This window comes from Glossina fuscipes, unplaced genomic scaffold (genome assembly GCF_014805625.2).
Source record: "Glossina fuscipes isolate IAEA_lab_2018 unplaced genomic scaffold, Yale_Gfus_2 1, whole genome shotgun sequence".
Classification (NCBI taxonomy): Eukaryota; Metazoa; Arthropoda; class Insecta; order Diptera; family Glossinidae; genus Glossina; species Glossina fuscipes.
This window is the reverse complement of record NW_023998415.1, coordinates 12,418,861-12,435,829: the sequence shown is the minus strand read 5'-3', so window position 1 is coordinate 12,435,829 and position 16,969 is coordinate 12,418,861. Positions and strand designations below refer to the sequence as shown.

Sequence of the window (16,969 nt, the reverse complement as noted above, 5' to 3'; positions counted from 1 at the left end):
CTCACTCATTCACTCACTCACTTACTCACTTACTCACTTACTCACTCACTGATTCACCCACTCATTCACCTTATCAATCACGAATACAGTACTGTTACTAGGCTTTTTTATTTTATCAATACTTTTGTAACGCATAACATATATCTCTCTGATTGCAATCAAAAGTAAATCATAATTTTAAATCTATTTGCCTGACATTTAAAATTAAGGTAAGATTTACTTTGCTTCCCTTCTTGAAGATTCACGTTAATTTAATTGCGGGCTCAGTTTATGTGACAACGTGTGTTCGGACCGAAAATATGACACCAAACTTAAATGCGTTTCTCTTAAGGTATCATCTGTCCAAGATTTCCAGCATCCAGCATTGTTACACATGATGTAGAGACATAGTAACACCTGCACCTACAAGTAAACTTGCTTGTGAATTACGTATTATTATATGATTTATAAGAATTACCCAAATTTTCAAGTGCAGCTCTAGTAGGTCAATTCATTTTACATCTATTACCCGAAAATAGATAGAATATTATGACATTTCGTCGCATTGGAAGCCATCATAAGGTATTCATTTATTGTTAATAGTCAAGTTCACTTAGCCAAGCCCACCCCGTCCGGGGAAGTCGTAAAACTTGAAATCAAAAGTTAAAACTTTGCATTGCTATTATTTTCAAAATCAAATAGTTTGAAAATGAATTTGATTCGAGCGGTAAACACGGCGTTCATAGCCAAAAAAAAATAGATCTATGTAGTCAAAATTTCTCATAGCGCATTTATAGGTGAAATCATCGGTCTGGGCTAATTATTATGGCGAAATACGAAAAAGCAGGATTTGTTCTTTTATAAAAAAGATTATCCCTCACAAGGAACTTTACGTAGCAGGACGACATTCAAAAATTTCTCTCTATACTATCAAAAATTTCCCTATTTATACGGTAAAATATATAATTTTCACTGGCTGTTGTCCAGAAATATTAAAAAATATATATAGGAGTTGGTTGACTTTGCAAGAGCATTTCTTCTTGGGCCAAAACATGTGCGTGCACTAAACACAACACGACATCGAGTAGACAGGCAGACGGACGGCTTAAAGAGATTTAAAAATTAATTTCCACTTCAGCTTTGTAATAAAATATGGACCAATACCAAGTCTTCCTGGGTGTTTGTTGATCCATCCACGGAAACTTTGTACCTCCTTACTAGAAATAGCATAGGGTATAACAAATTGTTTTGGATGGAAAGGATTCGACAAACTTAAATGGACGGTGTTTAAAGATAAAAACAAAACAGTGTACCCGGTAACTGATAACAATGGTTGTTCTTCAGGTGTCTATTTAATGATTTATTTCCGTAATTCATTACATAGAACTTTAAAAATCTTTAGTGTATGCATTGAGTTCACGATTTCGGCGAGGGGGGGCATACACCCGTTTTCGTAGTAACATTGATTCTACGTTCGAGATAATATCTGTTAATATCAATTTCGGAGATTATTTACTGACATGTTACCAGATAATTTAAATTTTATGTGATATTGATTTAGACTTTTCTATATATAAATGATTATCAAATGCGCAAATGATATTAATAGACCAACTAGCACTCATTTCCAATCCCTTCGCTTACCAAAATAAAACACAATTCTTATATAATTCCTATAAGATTTTTCCAAAGACTAGAATAATTTTCTTACTAATTTTCAACTCACTATTTGTATTGGATTGAGCCCGATACTAACAAAGGGAAACCCATTTAGATCAAGTTTGGTGGTGTTCTAAATCAAATTTTGCAAATCATGTAAACATAATTTTAATACAATTACCGACAAGCGTATGATTGGTCTGATGAATTTTTAATTTTAAGTCTGCTATTTACGCTATGGTAAAAAATACATATAATATTTACAGAGCATTCAAATTATCTTTTAATACGTTACAAACATTCGACAAACATACCGACGATAGTAGGTAGGTATTATAAAAAATTTAAACAATTTTCTTACATTCATGTATTGGGATCATAAAACAAAATACAATTAATGTTTCTTAAAGAATTTACAAATTATAAAGCATTTTACTGGAAACAGTACATACACACATACATGCACTCTTAAGCTAATTTAAAAAGAGACGGAAAAAGAGGATACATAAAAGCTATGAAATATTTTTTTTTTTTTTTTTTTTTTTTTTTTTTTAAATTATAATTTCTCTTGCGAATATTAGAATTTGTTATGGGATGAAGGCTGAAAGTCTTCACCACCCTCTTGGTAGGCGGTCGTGTGACTGTTTAAGCTGTTTTCATTGCCGCTTATATTATAATCGCGCGGTGGCGTATAGGGGCGATCCAAATGATAACGTGTCGGACTGCTACCACTAGGTCCATATTTTGGGCGCGGTATTCTCAACTGTTTAATTTCCATTAAATACGAATCCATTTTCTCCATACACCTGAAGTAAAAAAAAAATTGAAGCATATATTTTTGAATAGTTTAGAGCTTAAAACTTTGTTACGATTTATATTTTATAACTAAAACATATAGTACAAGCTCTTCACCGGCTTTCATCAAAATATATATATATAGAATTGCATTATGTTGCCGTATAAAGATTTAACTTTTATTTGCTCACTGATGTGGGTTAAAGTGGGCACATGTAGTGTAAATTTAAGGCAGTAAATACATATATACATATATATGCGTTAAAAAATTAGATTGTGGTCTGTACCAATTTTAATCACAAATCCGAACCAATAGATCTTATTACCATATACGAGAACGTTTATATGTAAAGCAATTCAAAAGCTGATCCCATCCGATCTGATCTAAATTTTTCGTATTCATTTAATAGAAAAATATATAATTTGTCGTTTGTTTTTTGGCTAAAAAACATTGTAAAATGCAACAATTATTCATAGGACGTTATATTCATGACATATAGCCGTCAAAGTTGTCTGATCCAATTCATTTCCAATCCATTTCTTCGCCCTTGGGCCAAAATATATTTCATTAAAATATTTCGGATAATTCAACTGGACAGATAGACTTATATAAATCAATTCAGAATTTATTGGTCTAATAAAATCTGGGTCTATCTTAAGTTCTTCTGACTTTTGCATACATCTCAACGAACTTAATTTACTCTTTGCCTAAATAATGTAGGGCATAGAAATTTCGTTGAACATCTGATATTAATATAATATTGACATAATTATCAAACATTTGAGTTAAGGCTAAAAATATATGGTGTATCGCGAAAGCGAGACGGATAATTAAATAAATTAACATCTCTTTTAATAAACGAGGAACGCGTACGAGTTATTCGCATTATTAACAGTTAACAGGTTTATTGCTTTCTTCGATGCGCATGGAAGAAAAAATGAAAAAGAGTTTTTGCTATAAGTTTGTACGAAAGTCACGATACTCACCGTAATGCGAAGCGGGAGTGTACACCTTATCCATTATATTTAACTAATCGATTGGGACCATTTTTAATCATTTTCGATACTTATGTGAAATCTTTTTTCAATATTTATTATATTTTGTAAGTTACAGAAGATTTATGTGTGCGTGAATTTTTATTTGTCGTATTTTCTACCTGTTAAAGGAATATTTACGAAAGGCTCATCAAAGTTAATTTACTCCCAACAATACGAACATGAAAGATATTTTTCATACCTTTACATCGGTTTATGTTCCCTTGTGATATTACATGAAGAAGCGGACGGATGGACAAATAATATTATTAAATTGAATAAATGAATCGTTCACGAATGAATATCTTCGGATTAACTTTCCTCATGTCAGTTGGTGTCCTAGTGATAATTGTGGTTATATGATCCTTATGTTTTATAATGAATTATCAGACTTGAATCTCTTTCAATATAGTCAAGTTCTTAATTGTATTGAAAGACTCGTTGATCCTTGATTTTGTAATTTCCCGAAAGTACTAGTTAGGCGCTGTTTAGCGTTCAGTTTATTTGAGGATGCATATGATCCATTACTCAATTCAATGCTTGTATGCTAGTTCTGGGGATAATGAAGGCCCACTTCACCATACCAATAGGCCAAGTGTCTTTCTTCCAAGCACAACAGCTAACTAACTATAATCTTGGGGTCATAATTGTGGAAATAGATATCTCAATATCCCATCGTTCTTCTACTTATTAAATTCAGCCCTTTCAGTAGTCGTTTCGACTAGAGAGCTATCCCATCGGAACACCCATCCATCGTTGTTTAATGGGATACTTAAATGCTATAAAAATAAGAAAAACAAACTTTTTGAACAGGTATTTGAAAATTGGGTCTTCTTAGGATTATCTGCAATATTCTGTGGATAGGCGTAGACTCAACTATAGGACTCAAGAAAGTCTTGGCATATACATGGAGAAACATCACTTCGTATTAATCCTAAATATTTTTAGAAATTTGTTAACCCAAGAGGAAGGTCTCCAATGTCCCTTCATTGATGTCATGTGATTCCTCTGACGATCATGAAATCGTCACCGAGCAATTACCCGTACCAAATATGTGACCATATTTTTATTCGAAATATCACTACTTCGGAGCTGGATGTACTTTAGGAGTTAACGTTACTGAAGCGTAGCTGTGTCCCGCGGGGAGAATGGCGTATCCCCATTCATGCTTACTTCGTATCGGGAAGAATTATGCGAACATAATTTCAAACATTTTCATTCAATCTCTAGCTGGCACTGGTGTGTCCGTTATGCTGAAAAAATTACCTTCTTATCCCACTGCACAAAGGTAGAGATGCATATCTATTTGACAACTATGGAAAGTAGTTTTTACTATTGCAACTTACATCTCTTCATTTCGGAGTGCCTTCTTTAAGGACAGATCAATCGTAACGCACTTTTTAGGAAGACCTTTAGCTAGGACTGAGCTCGCCATTATTAAAAGATGATCGAGAGAGTTCGACGATGCACATGTTATTAAAAGTTTATACATGAGTTTGGTAAGACTTATTTTGGAAAATTCCTCTGCACTGTGGCCTCCTTTGTACAGTTTTTACATCAATTCAATAGAATCAGATCACAAGCAATTCATACTCTTTGCCCAAAGCAGTTTCGAATCGAATCCGCTAGTCTCCTTGTCACCTTATGGGAAAAATAGATTGCTATTATTAGCTTGTCTTTCACTAGAGAAGCTAAGGTTCCTCCTAGGTGTCTCCTTTCTAGTTAAATTAATAAATAGCAGCATTGATTCGTTGACTTTCTTAAGAAAGATAAACTTGTCTCTAATCGTACTTCGAGAAATTTCTTGTCCATAACTTAAGTTAACTTAACCTGTTCATGGTCCTTTGTAAAAACGTAAACAATGTTAATATAATTAAATCTCAATATCGAACTTGCTAAGCAATATGAAATCAGTGCTGCTCAACACGCATACTCTACCAATGTCGTACTTAAACCGAACTAATCAGAAAATTTAAAGCGGTCGGTAGTTTCGGGAGCTGATCTAGCTAGGTTCAATACCATCTTTTGCCAAGCTTAAAACTTTAACCCAGATCGTTTAGTATTGAATTTTCATTATAAATCTTTACCAATGAGTTGTGTGCTACGAACTTTATATGCACTCTATTATCATAATTGGTTGAAATATTTACGACCAATTTGAATCACGATAAACAAAAATATATAAATAAATTATTAAATTCAATTATGCTAATCAAAAATTCGCATAATTGCTTAAACTTCCGAGTGCTGCAATCGCAGCAGCCAATTTAATATGTCTTAGATTTTCAAAAGAGCTTTGGAACAGAGCAAGCAAGCAATGCATAGTTATATAAATATGAGACCGGAATTGTTGTATACAAAATACACGTTGACTGTATGAAAATGATAATATATAAAATATATGGTATTCGAAGCATTGTCCATCACTACGGACACTATATTTCCATCTGCCTGATAATCTGCCTGTAGATGTCACGTCAGAAAATTGCTGATCCTTTGCGGCAAACTGGTCATCCTATGCTGCTTTGCAAGTGTGTGCGCGCCTTCGATGCAAGCAAATGATGATCGGATGGATTCGGATTTGCTGAGTAAGCCGAATGGACTAGCATTTCCCAGTTGAATGCTCTCAACGTATTGCGAACCGATTTCACCTATAGATGGATACTCGGATGTTAGTAAAGAAAGAAAATGACTTTGCGTTGACTTTTTTGATATTTCGCTTGTTTTTGAATAGCGAACGATTCAAATGAACGAACTAATTAATGTATGTAGGGTTTAGTATTAATCATTTCAATAGACTTCAAATACTAATAATAGGTCACAATCTTCTGATCCCAACACACATTTGCCAAGGCGATTCAGTCAATGAGAATTTGTGCGCCTAGGATTTTTAAAACGTATCCATCTTTCAACGGAAGTTAGGGCATAATCCGAATGCTCTTTATTTGGCATAAAACTTGATGTTAAGCAAATTGTTGATAATTGTTGCCAGAGGTGCGCAACGTTAGTCACATATGTCCACGTGCTACACGTGGTGTTAGTTTCATCTATGTGTAAACTCTGTGTAAATTCGTATTTATATATCTCTACTCTTTTAATATCCATTACTACTTTGTAAGCTATATTCGATTGAAAGATACAGTGAACATCCGTTCATTCGATATGTCAATCATGTAACGCATTGTAGCATATGCAGCGTATATAACAAATCATATGATCAATGATATTTCAATCTCAAAACCAATAAATAAATATTTTTCGTTTTAAGTTAGAGAAAAATTTGCAAAATTATTAGATTTTTTTTTTTTTTTTAAATGTAGGTAGACCGACTTGGGTTGATTTTGGGAATTTTTAAGCCAAACTGCAAATTTCACAATTTTGTCAACATTCTTTAGTAAGAAGTAAATAATAATTAAATTTTTGAAATTTGTAGGACGACTCTTACATCAATTTTGCTTAATAGCTTACTTATCTTAGCGAGACGACCAATCAAACGTTTGAAATTAAGTTTAGTCGTCTACGCAAGCCTTCATATCGCACGTCCGACTTTAGCCAGTGGAATGATCATTCGATCGGTGGACAGAAGAATGTGACTGGCTGTGGCCAGTAATATACCTATTCTACAAGGTATCGGAATGCATTAAAAATATTTCAGGTCAAATAATTCTTATACTCATAACGAGAAAAGTTTTATACGCATAATGAAAATCGTGTTTGCATATCGTGTTTAAATATGTATTTCAAATAGATTTTATAGAAACGTACGGGGGTTGATTACAGATAACTACGTTTGCCCGCCTATCTATTCGCCCTTTTGATTATTGCTCTCAAAAGTTTAAATATCGAAATTAAAAAAATTAAAAAGTTTGGATCAACTGTTGAACTCTTTACAAAAGAGTTAAACAGATTAAAAAAAATTTGTTTCTTCTTAGAATTTAATTGAAGCTTGCATTCATTCCAATCGGGATCAACTTTTTTTTTTAAGGAAATGCAATTATCGCGTATTTTTAGAATATTGAATGTAAAAGCCTTTCTCGAAAACGCTTAAAAGCTATTATAAGAGATAATTAAGTGATGTTATAATTCCCTTAAACGTTACTCGATTTGTTTGTCGATTTTTTAATGCAAATGGGTTATCTGCAGCGTGTAAATCATTGGGAAGCCAAACGAATCAAAGATTTACGAAATAAAAATCGATAAATGCGATTTTATCGTTGAAACGGCTTTTTTCTTTTGTATCAACGGCGAATCCCTCAGTTCACATTAACCAGTTAGTTTTGGAATTTGATTTTTACGACTGCGGAACTCCAGATCTCGTTCATTTCTTTGATATATTCCAAGATAAGACATCAAGTTTCAAAACATGGACAAGTAAAAAGGTCTTGATCAAGGTCGATGTTAATAACGGAAAGTCAATTGATTTTTGGGCCCTTGGTAAAGCAATCACCTCCTTTCTTGCACGGAGTTCATTTTCAATTAAGCATTTTGCTGAATTAATATAAAGAATGTACCATCACACAAATAACATCAATTATGTGATATGTAAATAGTAAATGAATAAGAAATATAATGTAATTAATTTTCTTTTATTTTATTATTTTTTGCTTTCTGGTTTCGTTTTGAGTGGTTGTAAACCGGAAAATCGTTTCATAGTGCATTTTCCGCAACAATGCTACACCCGTCAATTTCATATATCGAGTTAACAGTAAATTTCTGCGGAAATTAATCGTAATTGTATTGTGTGCAGCTACAAATATGAGAAAGAGAAACATATGTACATCCATTACGTTATTATTATTATTATTATTTATTTATTTTTTTTCTTTTCTCTTTTTTTTTTTTTGGCACCAGTCGACTTTGCCTACGTGATTTATACAAAGTGCATATGCCTATGTAGCCTTCCGACCATCCATCTCCTACCGCATCCCTCTTTGCATATTTACATAGTTTGTATGTATAACGAACTTTAAAGTGAGCATATGATTGATGAGGCGTAATTTGTTTGTTTGTTTATTTCGCGGTGTATGCAAAAAAAAAAAAAAAAAAAAAAAAAAAAAAAAAAAAAGAAAACAAAAGACTGTTAAACTTTAAATAACATTAAATTGATTCGTTCAGGTTAACAAATTTGTTCATTTCACTACCTAGTTACCATTTGTGCATATGTACGTGCCGTGGCTGCAAAAAGGTAATTGTGTTAATGCTGTTGGTGATTACGAGTGAAAAACTTCACTTTCACTTTTTGGTTTGGTTTTCTTTCTTCATTTGCGTTTTCTTTTTTTTTTTTTTTTTTTTTTTTTGATTCAATTTTTGCACAATGTGCATATATGTACGTGTACATATAACTGTTCCGTAGACACTTTCAATTTTATAAGCAAAATATGTATTTTAATTATAGCTGCAATTAAATGCTTGTTAATTAACCATTGTAGCGGTTTTTCTGTTCGTTTTCAGAAAAATTTAATCACCCTCGTCCACTATATATATATATATATATATATATATATATTATATCGGAGATTTACAATAAAAATCTTAAGACAGAGGTTATAAAAACTTCTTCTATACTTACCATTGTATGAAGGTAGAATAGATTTTGAATATGTCTTGTGTATGTGAAATAAGTTGATGCCTACCTGAAACAGCTGTCGGCCTCTTCAATCTTCTCACGACATTAAGTACCTTTTCAATGTGAAATTATACCCGCTCTCGATTTTGATCGTTAGAGGGCATTACAATAGTCGTCGGCAATGGCGTATTTGAAGAGGATGCCTACCTTAGGTCTTGTGACCGAAATTCATACATTAACGTTTCTTTAGTTAGTTGACTTACACTTTGTAAGCGACTAATCAAAGAAATTGTCTTACAAAAAACACAAGAAATTACTTGATCTCATGTCAGATGTGCCAGGCGTCTTTATAACGGCAGCGAGATTAGAGCTAGGGTCTGTTTCTTTAATATCTTTATACAATGTTTACGGCACTGTGTTCCATCACTGAAAGCCACTGTCAAGTTGACCATTGCACGGCGATGCTAGGCTTTCTTATTCTTATAACCCAAGTAAAAGTTCCCAGGATCCGGATGGGTTTGAATCGCTTAGGCGCTTTCTAACTCTGTTGCACTTTGCTTTGGTAAAGCGACTAAGGCTTTTAGCGATGGTGGGTTTTGCTCAATCGACATTTAACTATTGAAACCACTTACTTAACTTTTTCTATCTCTAATAATAAACTATAATATTTTAAAATCTTATTCACAATGACTTCGGTTCAGAAATAAAAAATTCGAAGATAACGAAACTGATTTAACGGCCACTGTTTAATGACTTGACTAATAGCAGACACAGAATCGTTTTTAGCCCAATAATTAGCACTGCGACACTGAATGCTTAATGTGATTCTACGGTTTTAAAACAAACAATGTATCGCACAATTAAATATATATTTTTGAGCCAAAATACGAAATAATTCCCATTAAGTTTCATAGTGAAAAGACTTGATTCAAAATTAAAATAAAAAAAAAAAAAGAAAGACAAAAAACAAAAACAAACTAAAAATATCTCATCCGATACCTGTATGTAGGGGAATGAATACTTTCTTGTTTTCACCTTTACAATTTACAGAATGAACGCGGAATGAAGCTATGAAAGTAAGTTTTTTTTCTTATTGCCCCGCGACGGTAATAGCTCGCAGTCATCAGATCTTTACTTTATTTGGCATATTGATGACGGCCTGTTAAATCAAGACCTGTTTTGCGCATATATTCATTCTGTATAAGTGTGGGAAACGTCGTTGTTTTGTAAGGTAGGGAGAGGTAAAGTAGGTCATGCAAGAAAGATAATAAAGAAAAACTTCAACTCGCAGACATACAATGTACCGACAGCAAATAAAGTCTACTTAGGATATGATATAGTAACAACAATAATATCAAAAATTGCTATAGCTTTCTATGGATGCACATATTAGACGACTCGCATTAAAATTTTATCTTTCAGTAAGAGAAGCAGTAAATTAAAGCAAGACATGACTCTTATCTAAATTTGTGCTAAAATATTTGATCTAAAATGTTTACAATTTTCGTTAGTGTAATTGACATAAACGCGTTCATAAAATCATATAAATGATAATCTTATAATAATTATTCGTAAATGAGCATAAATCGAATAAATCAAATTAATATATCAATCAATCAATTTAAGGCCACTCAGTATAAGCTCTTTTCCTTTCATAGCACATACACAAGCACACGCATCTACTCCAATTCTTACGATTAATCACATCTTAAAATTTGCAAACGTTTGACAATCACGTGGAATTCGAGATCAAATTAAGAATCGCCTCAATCATGTTTTTCGCAATTAAGAGAAATCCATGCTGTTTGTTATTTTTCCATCATATACATTCGATTATGATATTGCTTTAATTTCTTTCCCTACACATATTTATTTCATTGAACGTTCAATTTTTATCTTTTTTCCCACGTTTTCAATGGAACTATGCCACGGTATCAGCAATAAATTAACATTACATTGCGTGAAACGGTATCCGCGCAATGCATTACTTTATTACTTCTTTCGTTACTTGCTGTAGACATGGCTTAACCGCTTCTGCAATCAAACGCATGTTGCAATTAAAATTGAACAAATTTTTAATACAAGATATTACAAGAACTTTCCGATGATTGCCCTTGAAGGAATAGGAGAATTTTTGAATGTTTTCATTTGTTTCTGGTTTTTAAACATAACACATTGCAAAGCCGTACCCATTAAATCTGATAAACAGCGAAAATTCTAATCGGCTCCAAAATGCTGCCCAGATATATTTCGATTCATTCGATTTTTTCGCAAAGATATATGAATAGATAAAGATCAAACTAGTCATCGACAGCTATGTCTTAGCCTTGCCATCATGCTTATCTTGTTTTGGCAAAATTTCATGTCTGCAAAAGGGATTCGCTTTAGTATGAACACAATTTTATTACTTCTTTTTCTATGTGTTCCGTAATTTTTTATTTCAGGACATTAAAGGAAATAACTGCAAACGTATTCATTGAAGTGAATAATAGTTTTAATCAAAACAATCTATAATTATTCTAAAGTATTATCATTATTATTATTATTAGAAATTTAGCCAGAGAATAAATTCTAAGACTAAAGTCTTAAAAGCACTAGCATGCATCTAAGGCGGCGGCTTTCGGTTTTATTAAAACCTCTATCGCACTTGAGATTTGAACCCACGACCATTGAGTTGCTAGTCGAGACTCTTGCCTGCTCGGCCACTCAGGCGGATATATTCTAAAGTAACTTTCTTAACATCCAACCTGATGTGAAAACAATATTTTTCAAAAAAAAAAAAATTAAATTAAAAATTTTAAAATTGTATTTACTTTCACGTGAATTCTGAGGGCGTTGTATAATAATAGTCTGCTTATGTCAAAGTGCTTTCAAGTATTTTAGTGATTTCAAATGAAATCAAGCAAACATGTATGATTTCGTTAATATCGAATGTAATCAGTAACACGAGATAAAATTATATTTGTTCGTGGCCGAATCTTTTATACCCATTACTGTTATTCTAGAAAAAAGAGTAAAAGAACTAAATTTTCATAAAATAATATAATATGCAGTGTACGCGGTTGATTTTTTCTATTTTCAAAAAGATTGTGTCGCATAGATGTGTGGACGTTGTAGACATATCCCTGTGTAAGTCAATTAAGTCACTTCTAAATTCTATTGCAAATTTCTAGACTTAATTTTCGCTAACGGGAGAATGTTTACTAGAAATACTACATAGTTGGGCAGACGGACAGATGGACTGACGAGAACACGGACAGCCTTAGGTGAATTCCGAATTTGAAACTGGCCAACGATTTTTTTTTTTTAGTTTATGGGGTTATTGGAGCTTGCTTCTCCGCCTTATAAAGGTTTTGAAAAAAAAAAAATTAAATTTTCAAACACTAAAATATTGGGTAGGCATAGTCATTTTTTCCTAATCTTTGTTCAGATACTACATCATCGTCTATAGAATATGCATTTAAATTGTTACAGATTTATCGTCTATAGTACATTAGTTTATTAGCATACATACAAACATAGATACTCTTAGTTTACTACAGTACCCGTGTCCTTCAAATTATTTGGCTCAACTTCAATACCAGCCTGCGCACGAAAACTTCCAATGTATATGCCAAATTTGACATCCGTAGCTTCATTTTTGCAGCCAGGAAAATGTTTACAACAGACATTAGATAGATGGATCGACGGTCAGACGGACATACGGACAGACGGACATACTTAATTAGATTTAGGATTTGATGCTGATCAAGAATATATATACTTTGTGTGGAGTCTCTGATGCTTCCTTGTGGGCGTTGCGAACCTTTTGACAAAATGAATATACCCCTTATCGTTCGGTTATGGGTATAAAAAAGAAAATTATATAATTTATTCAATATATGTGTGTACAAGATGATTACGTGTACGTTGTTTACCTACCATAAACCATAGGTTGGTTTTGCACACACAATATGAAAAAATGACTTATCAAATTTAACGATTCGAGACGATTCGGAACGAAACGAAATACACCGTAGGACAAATAAATAAAACATTCTCATCTTTTTTTTTTTTTTTCGCAATTTTCACTAGACTTTGCCGAATTATTTTTACACAGAAATTTTCACTCATTTCAATAAATATTTCTACCAAATTTCAGAATGTTACTAAATGCTACTGAAGCTTGAATATTTTTTACACATTACATGTATTGTGGGTATTTAGGAAAAAAAAAAACGACCAAAAAGACTACAGTGTGACACGGTCCACCATTAAACAAAGTACAGCATATCGTTCAGGACAGTTATTCATATAACGAATTTTCAAAATAAGGTTTTATAAAGTAAGTGATCGAAAAACTGCACCGATCTGACCTATTTTAAAAAGTGTTCATCTTAGGCATGTCAACGTAACTGATTTCTTAAAATAATTCAAAAATTGCGACCTACGAATTGAACCCAAGAATATAAGATGGACAGACAGACAGACAGACTGATAAGCTTCTATCGATTCAGAATCACTGTCTGGGCTTTCGCAAACCCTTCTGGGTATTGATATCGAACGAATTCACAAACTGTTAATTGATTTTTCACGATTGGACAAAACGGTTCCTTTTAGATATGAAGCTCGCCATTACTAGTTTGTTTTGTTAGCATGTTTATCTCGTCATCATTTTAGATATAAGTAAATTGACACTCATTTGCGCCATAAATAAATTTCACTAATAACATATTGTTCGTCGTTTAAAGATCACATCACTCAAGAAGTCTACGGTCTAAGTTGCAGCGTTTTTACAATTTTATCATTCAAGCGCACTTATAACGATGCATACTATTCGCTACTGATCCTTTGTCACTTTTCAAGATGGTCGATGAATATTATACCATACCGTGCATATCTCACCATTATACCATACGGACGCGATAACTGTTGCAGTTGACTTAAAGCTTTTTCATCGATTTAGATCATTCTCGCTAGTCGCTGTCCACACGACTAATTGCCGATCTAATTCTGGAGTGTAGTGATGATTTCATGTTTCATCCATTGCGATATATCGCATGAAAAAATCCTCTCTATTTCCGACAGGTGGTTGTATTTGATCGAAAGTGGGCAAAAGCATCACCAATTTCGAACAGACCTCTCTCATGGATAAATATTCATGCGGAATGGTGGGATAGTATCCCTTGGGTTATCTTTTGGATGTTAGCTATCTTATGCAACTTCACGCTTTCGAAATTTCCAAAATGTTTTCATGCACTTGGCCTATGTTTTCGTAAACTACTGCCAAAGGATTTAACATCATCGATGTTACAAAAGACAAAAGCCGCCGGAATATCTGTCAAGCCAACGCTGATTGTGACCGATATTTCTTTTCGTATTAAAAAGCGATGTTTTTTTTTCCCCTTTAACAAAACACAAAATTCAAATTTTTCCGTTTCTTTGAAAGCTACAAAAGTCGCGTCACTAAAACAACAATAACTTGAAAACTAATTGTTGGAATGTTATGAAATTGTGACACGTGCTGTTTGAAGGTTGTTACTGCCCAGTAATCAAATGCGACTATCAAAACAATGTCGTCATATATGTGTCAATCCGTAGGCATATTGAGTGATGTGTTAGGCAACATATGTAAGAATAGCTGCAAGAAACTCGTATTTCACATAAATGTATATATAAGTCAATGTTGTTGAAAAGTGCATACAAAAAAAAAAAAAAAAAAAAAAATTTTTTTTGAAACGTATTTTGAAATATTGACCTTTTCTCACACAAGGTAACGTGTTGAGTTATCAGAAATCCCTGCGTCATATAATTAGAATGAATGGCTTATTCTAATATTTCGCGTAAAATTTATGCGGTAACCAATGCATTTCGATTGCGAATTCAAAATGAAAAACCAGTTTGCTTTAATCAAAAGTTTCTTTTATAAGCAACATAATTATGTATTACATGTAGGCCCGTGAAATAGTTTTCGTTAATTAAATCTAATTATGGCCAATAATTAACTTTGTGAAAAAAACGTTTTTTTTTTTTTTTTTTTTTTTTTGACAACATTTAAAAAAAAAAATTAAATTTGTCGCAAAAGTTTTTGTGATATTCAACAGATCAGGACCGGCAGACAGATACAGGGAGTTATAGCAAACTTGATTGAGAATCCCACACTTAAGAAAAAATTATATTATATGAGCGGTTATGTTTTAATTGCTTTATAATATATGTATATATGCCATGTATATGGAAAGCATTAATTTTTCCTTCAGTACGAAACTAATGAAAGAAAATCCAAATCCAATTTATCAGTCATAAATGGATTTCATATTAAATTCGAAAAAAAAAAAAACAAAAAAATGAAAACGAAAGTAGTTTCGTATATATGTATATGTATATGTATATATTTGTAGACGTAGAAAAGCTTTGAGTTTTGTGAAATTCAATAAAATTCCTATTAAAAATCGCAGTCACGTACAACTTTTAAACATAATGACTTTTATATATGTATATCTTTCTATCTATATCGTATACGTATATGTATATGCATATACATATTTAATATGTCTCTATAATATGCTATATACATTAATTTATAACGTTTGCGACGTGTACAACAAGAGAGTTCGAAGGTTTTTCTTTCACTACCGTTAACTTTTTTTTAACACACTTACGTAAAAGCTGTCTTGCAACATCATCGACAAAGATCACCTCAATTAGCTATCGAATGAGTGAGAAGCGTACGCAATGTATCTTATGGAGACGTTTCTCTTCATGACGATGAATAATATGCTCGTATATAAGGGAAGATATGACGACACAAATCGACTGAAACATATGTGGTTAGAAAATTCCTTTGTAATACAGTAAAAAAACAAGCCGGGAGCCGTTCTTATTTACTCTTGTTTCTAATGAAAGCAACAAAGAAAAAAAAAAAAAAAATGAAAGACATCTTGAACGAATCACATAAACAAAACTTGAAATATTTGAAAAACAAAAACCCAGTTTTGAAATTAGTACAAAATTTCGAAAATGATTATGACCGACAAACACACATTCATCAAATCCAACGAATGTTTGCTATAGTCGAAAAAATATATTAACTTTAGCGTATCGTTTGTCGGACATACATATATGGACTACTAACGAAAAGGTAAAGGAAAAATTCCTCTAAATATGATATACTTTTATACGTGTGTTAGGGAGAGAAGTAAGCTACCTTAACCTGCATTATTCCTTTCAAAAAAAAAAAAACTCTATAATTATTAAAAAGAAAAAGAAAAAAACTAGCAAACGTTTCGACGAAATTAAGGTAACTTTTGTGTTTCATATGTCGGTATAAAAAATCCAGGTTTGGCATTTGAATGCGTATGGGAATCCCATGGAATTTATTGTAACTGTCTTAAAACATTCAACACCAGCCGAGCTAAACCACATCACGTTTAGTTACTGCTATCGACGTAACGATGGGGTAAAGATGAGGATCATGGTATTGAATGAAATTAAATGTATGCACACACACACACACACACACACAAACAATTATAAAAGACCCGAAGATATAATTGTGTATGGACAATAAAAACGGCAAACAAAACTTGGCCAAGTTTTAATACAGCAGCTTAAACAATGGAAACAAAAACTAGATGAGGTTAATTAAATTCAAACAAAGCACAACTTGCAAAAAATGTAAAAATATCAAAACGACATATAATACAATTTAGTTTGCTCTGCTGCCTTGCTGCGTGTATGTGGGTATTTTCGCAAAAACATAAGTCGTTTTGGGCTTTTGCGATTTGCACTCTGTAACATCATCATTATGTGGCAAATAGAAAATTAGATAAGACTGGCTTGCTTTGTATGCAATGCTTCGATATTTGTATGCACTTGTGTGCATGCCTTTATACATTTAAGTACATTTATGTATATATATATATATATATATATATATATATATATATATATATA

The 16,969-nt window shown here is 32.5% G+C and overlaps 2 protein-coding genes across 13 annotated transcripts in view; one reads left to right on the top strand and one right to left on the bottom strand.

The window, feature by feature from the left end:
- The window catches only part of LOC119631952 (whirlin), a 100,059-nt gene that overhangs the window by 52,419 nt on the left and 30,671 nt on the right, over positions 1-16,969 (top strand). The gene's annotated exons all lie outside the window — the stretch shown is intronic.
- LOC119631953 overlaps positions 16-16,969 on the bottom strand; it is a 17,842-nt gene continuing 888 nt past the window's right edge. Inside the window, exons 1-2 of one of the 4 annotated variants that reach the window (XM_038024592.1) lie at positions 14,772-15,052; positions 16-2,444 (exon numbers count right to left, since the gene is read on the bottom strand). In XM_038024592.1, the coding sequence (XP_037880520.1) occupies positions 2,216-2,444; positions 14,772-14,821 (279 nt within the window). In that variant the 5' untranslated portion in view covers positions 14,822-15,052 and the 3' untranslated portion in view covers positions 16-2,215. Of the gene's footprint in view, positions 2,445-3,641; positions 4,722-4,814; positions 8,490-14,771; positions 15,053-16,969 lie in introns of those variants that run through there. The other 3 variants (XM_038024590.1, XR_005246729.1, XR_005246728.1) reach the window with 3 other exon arrangements.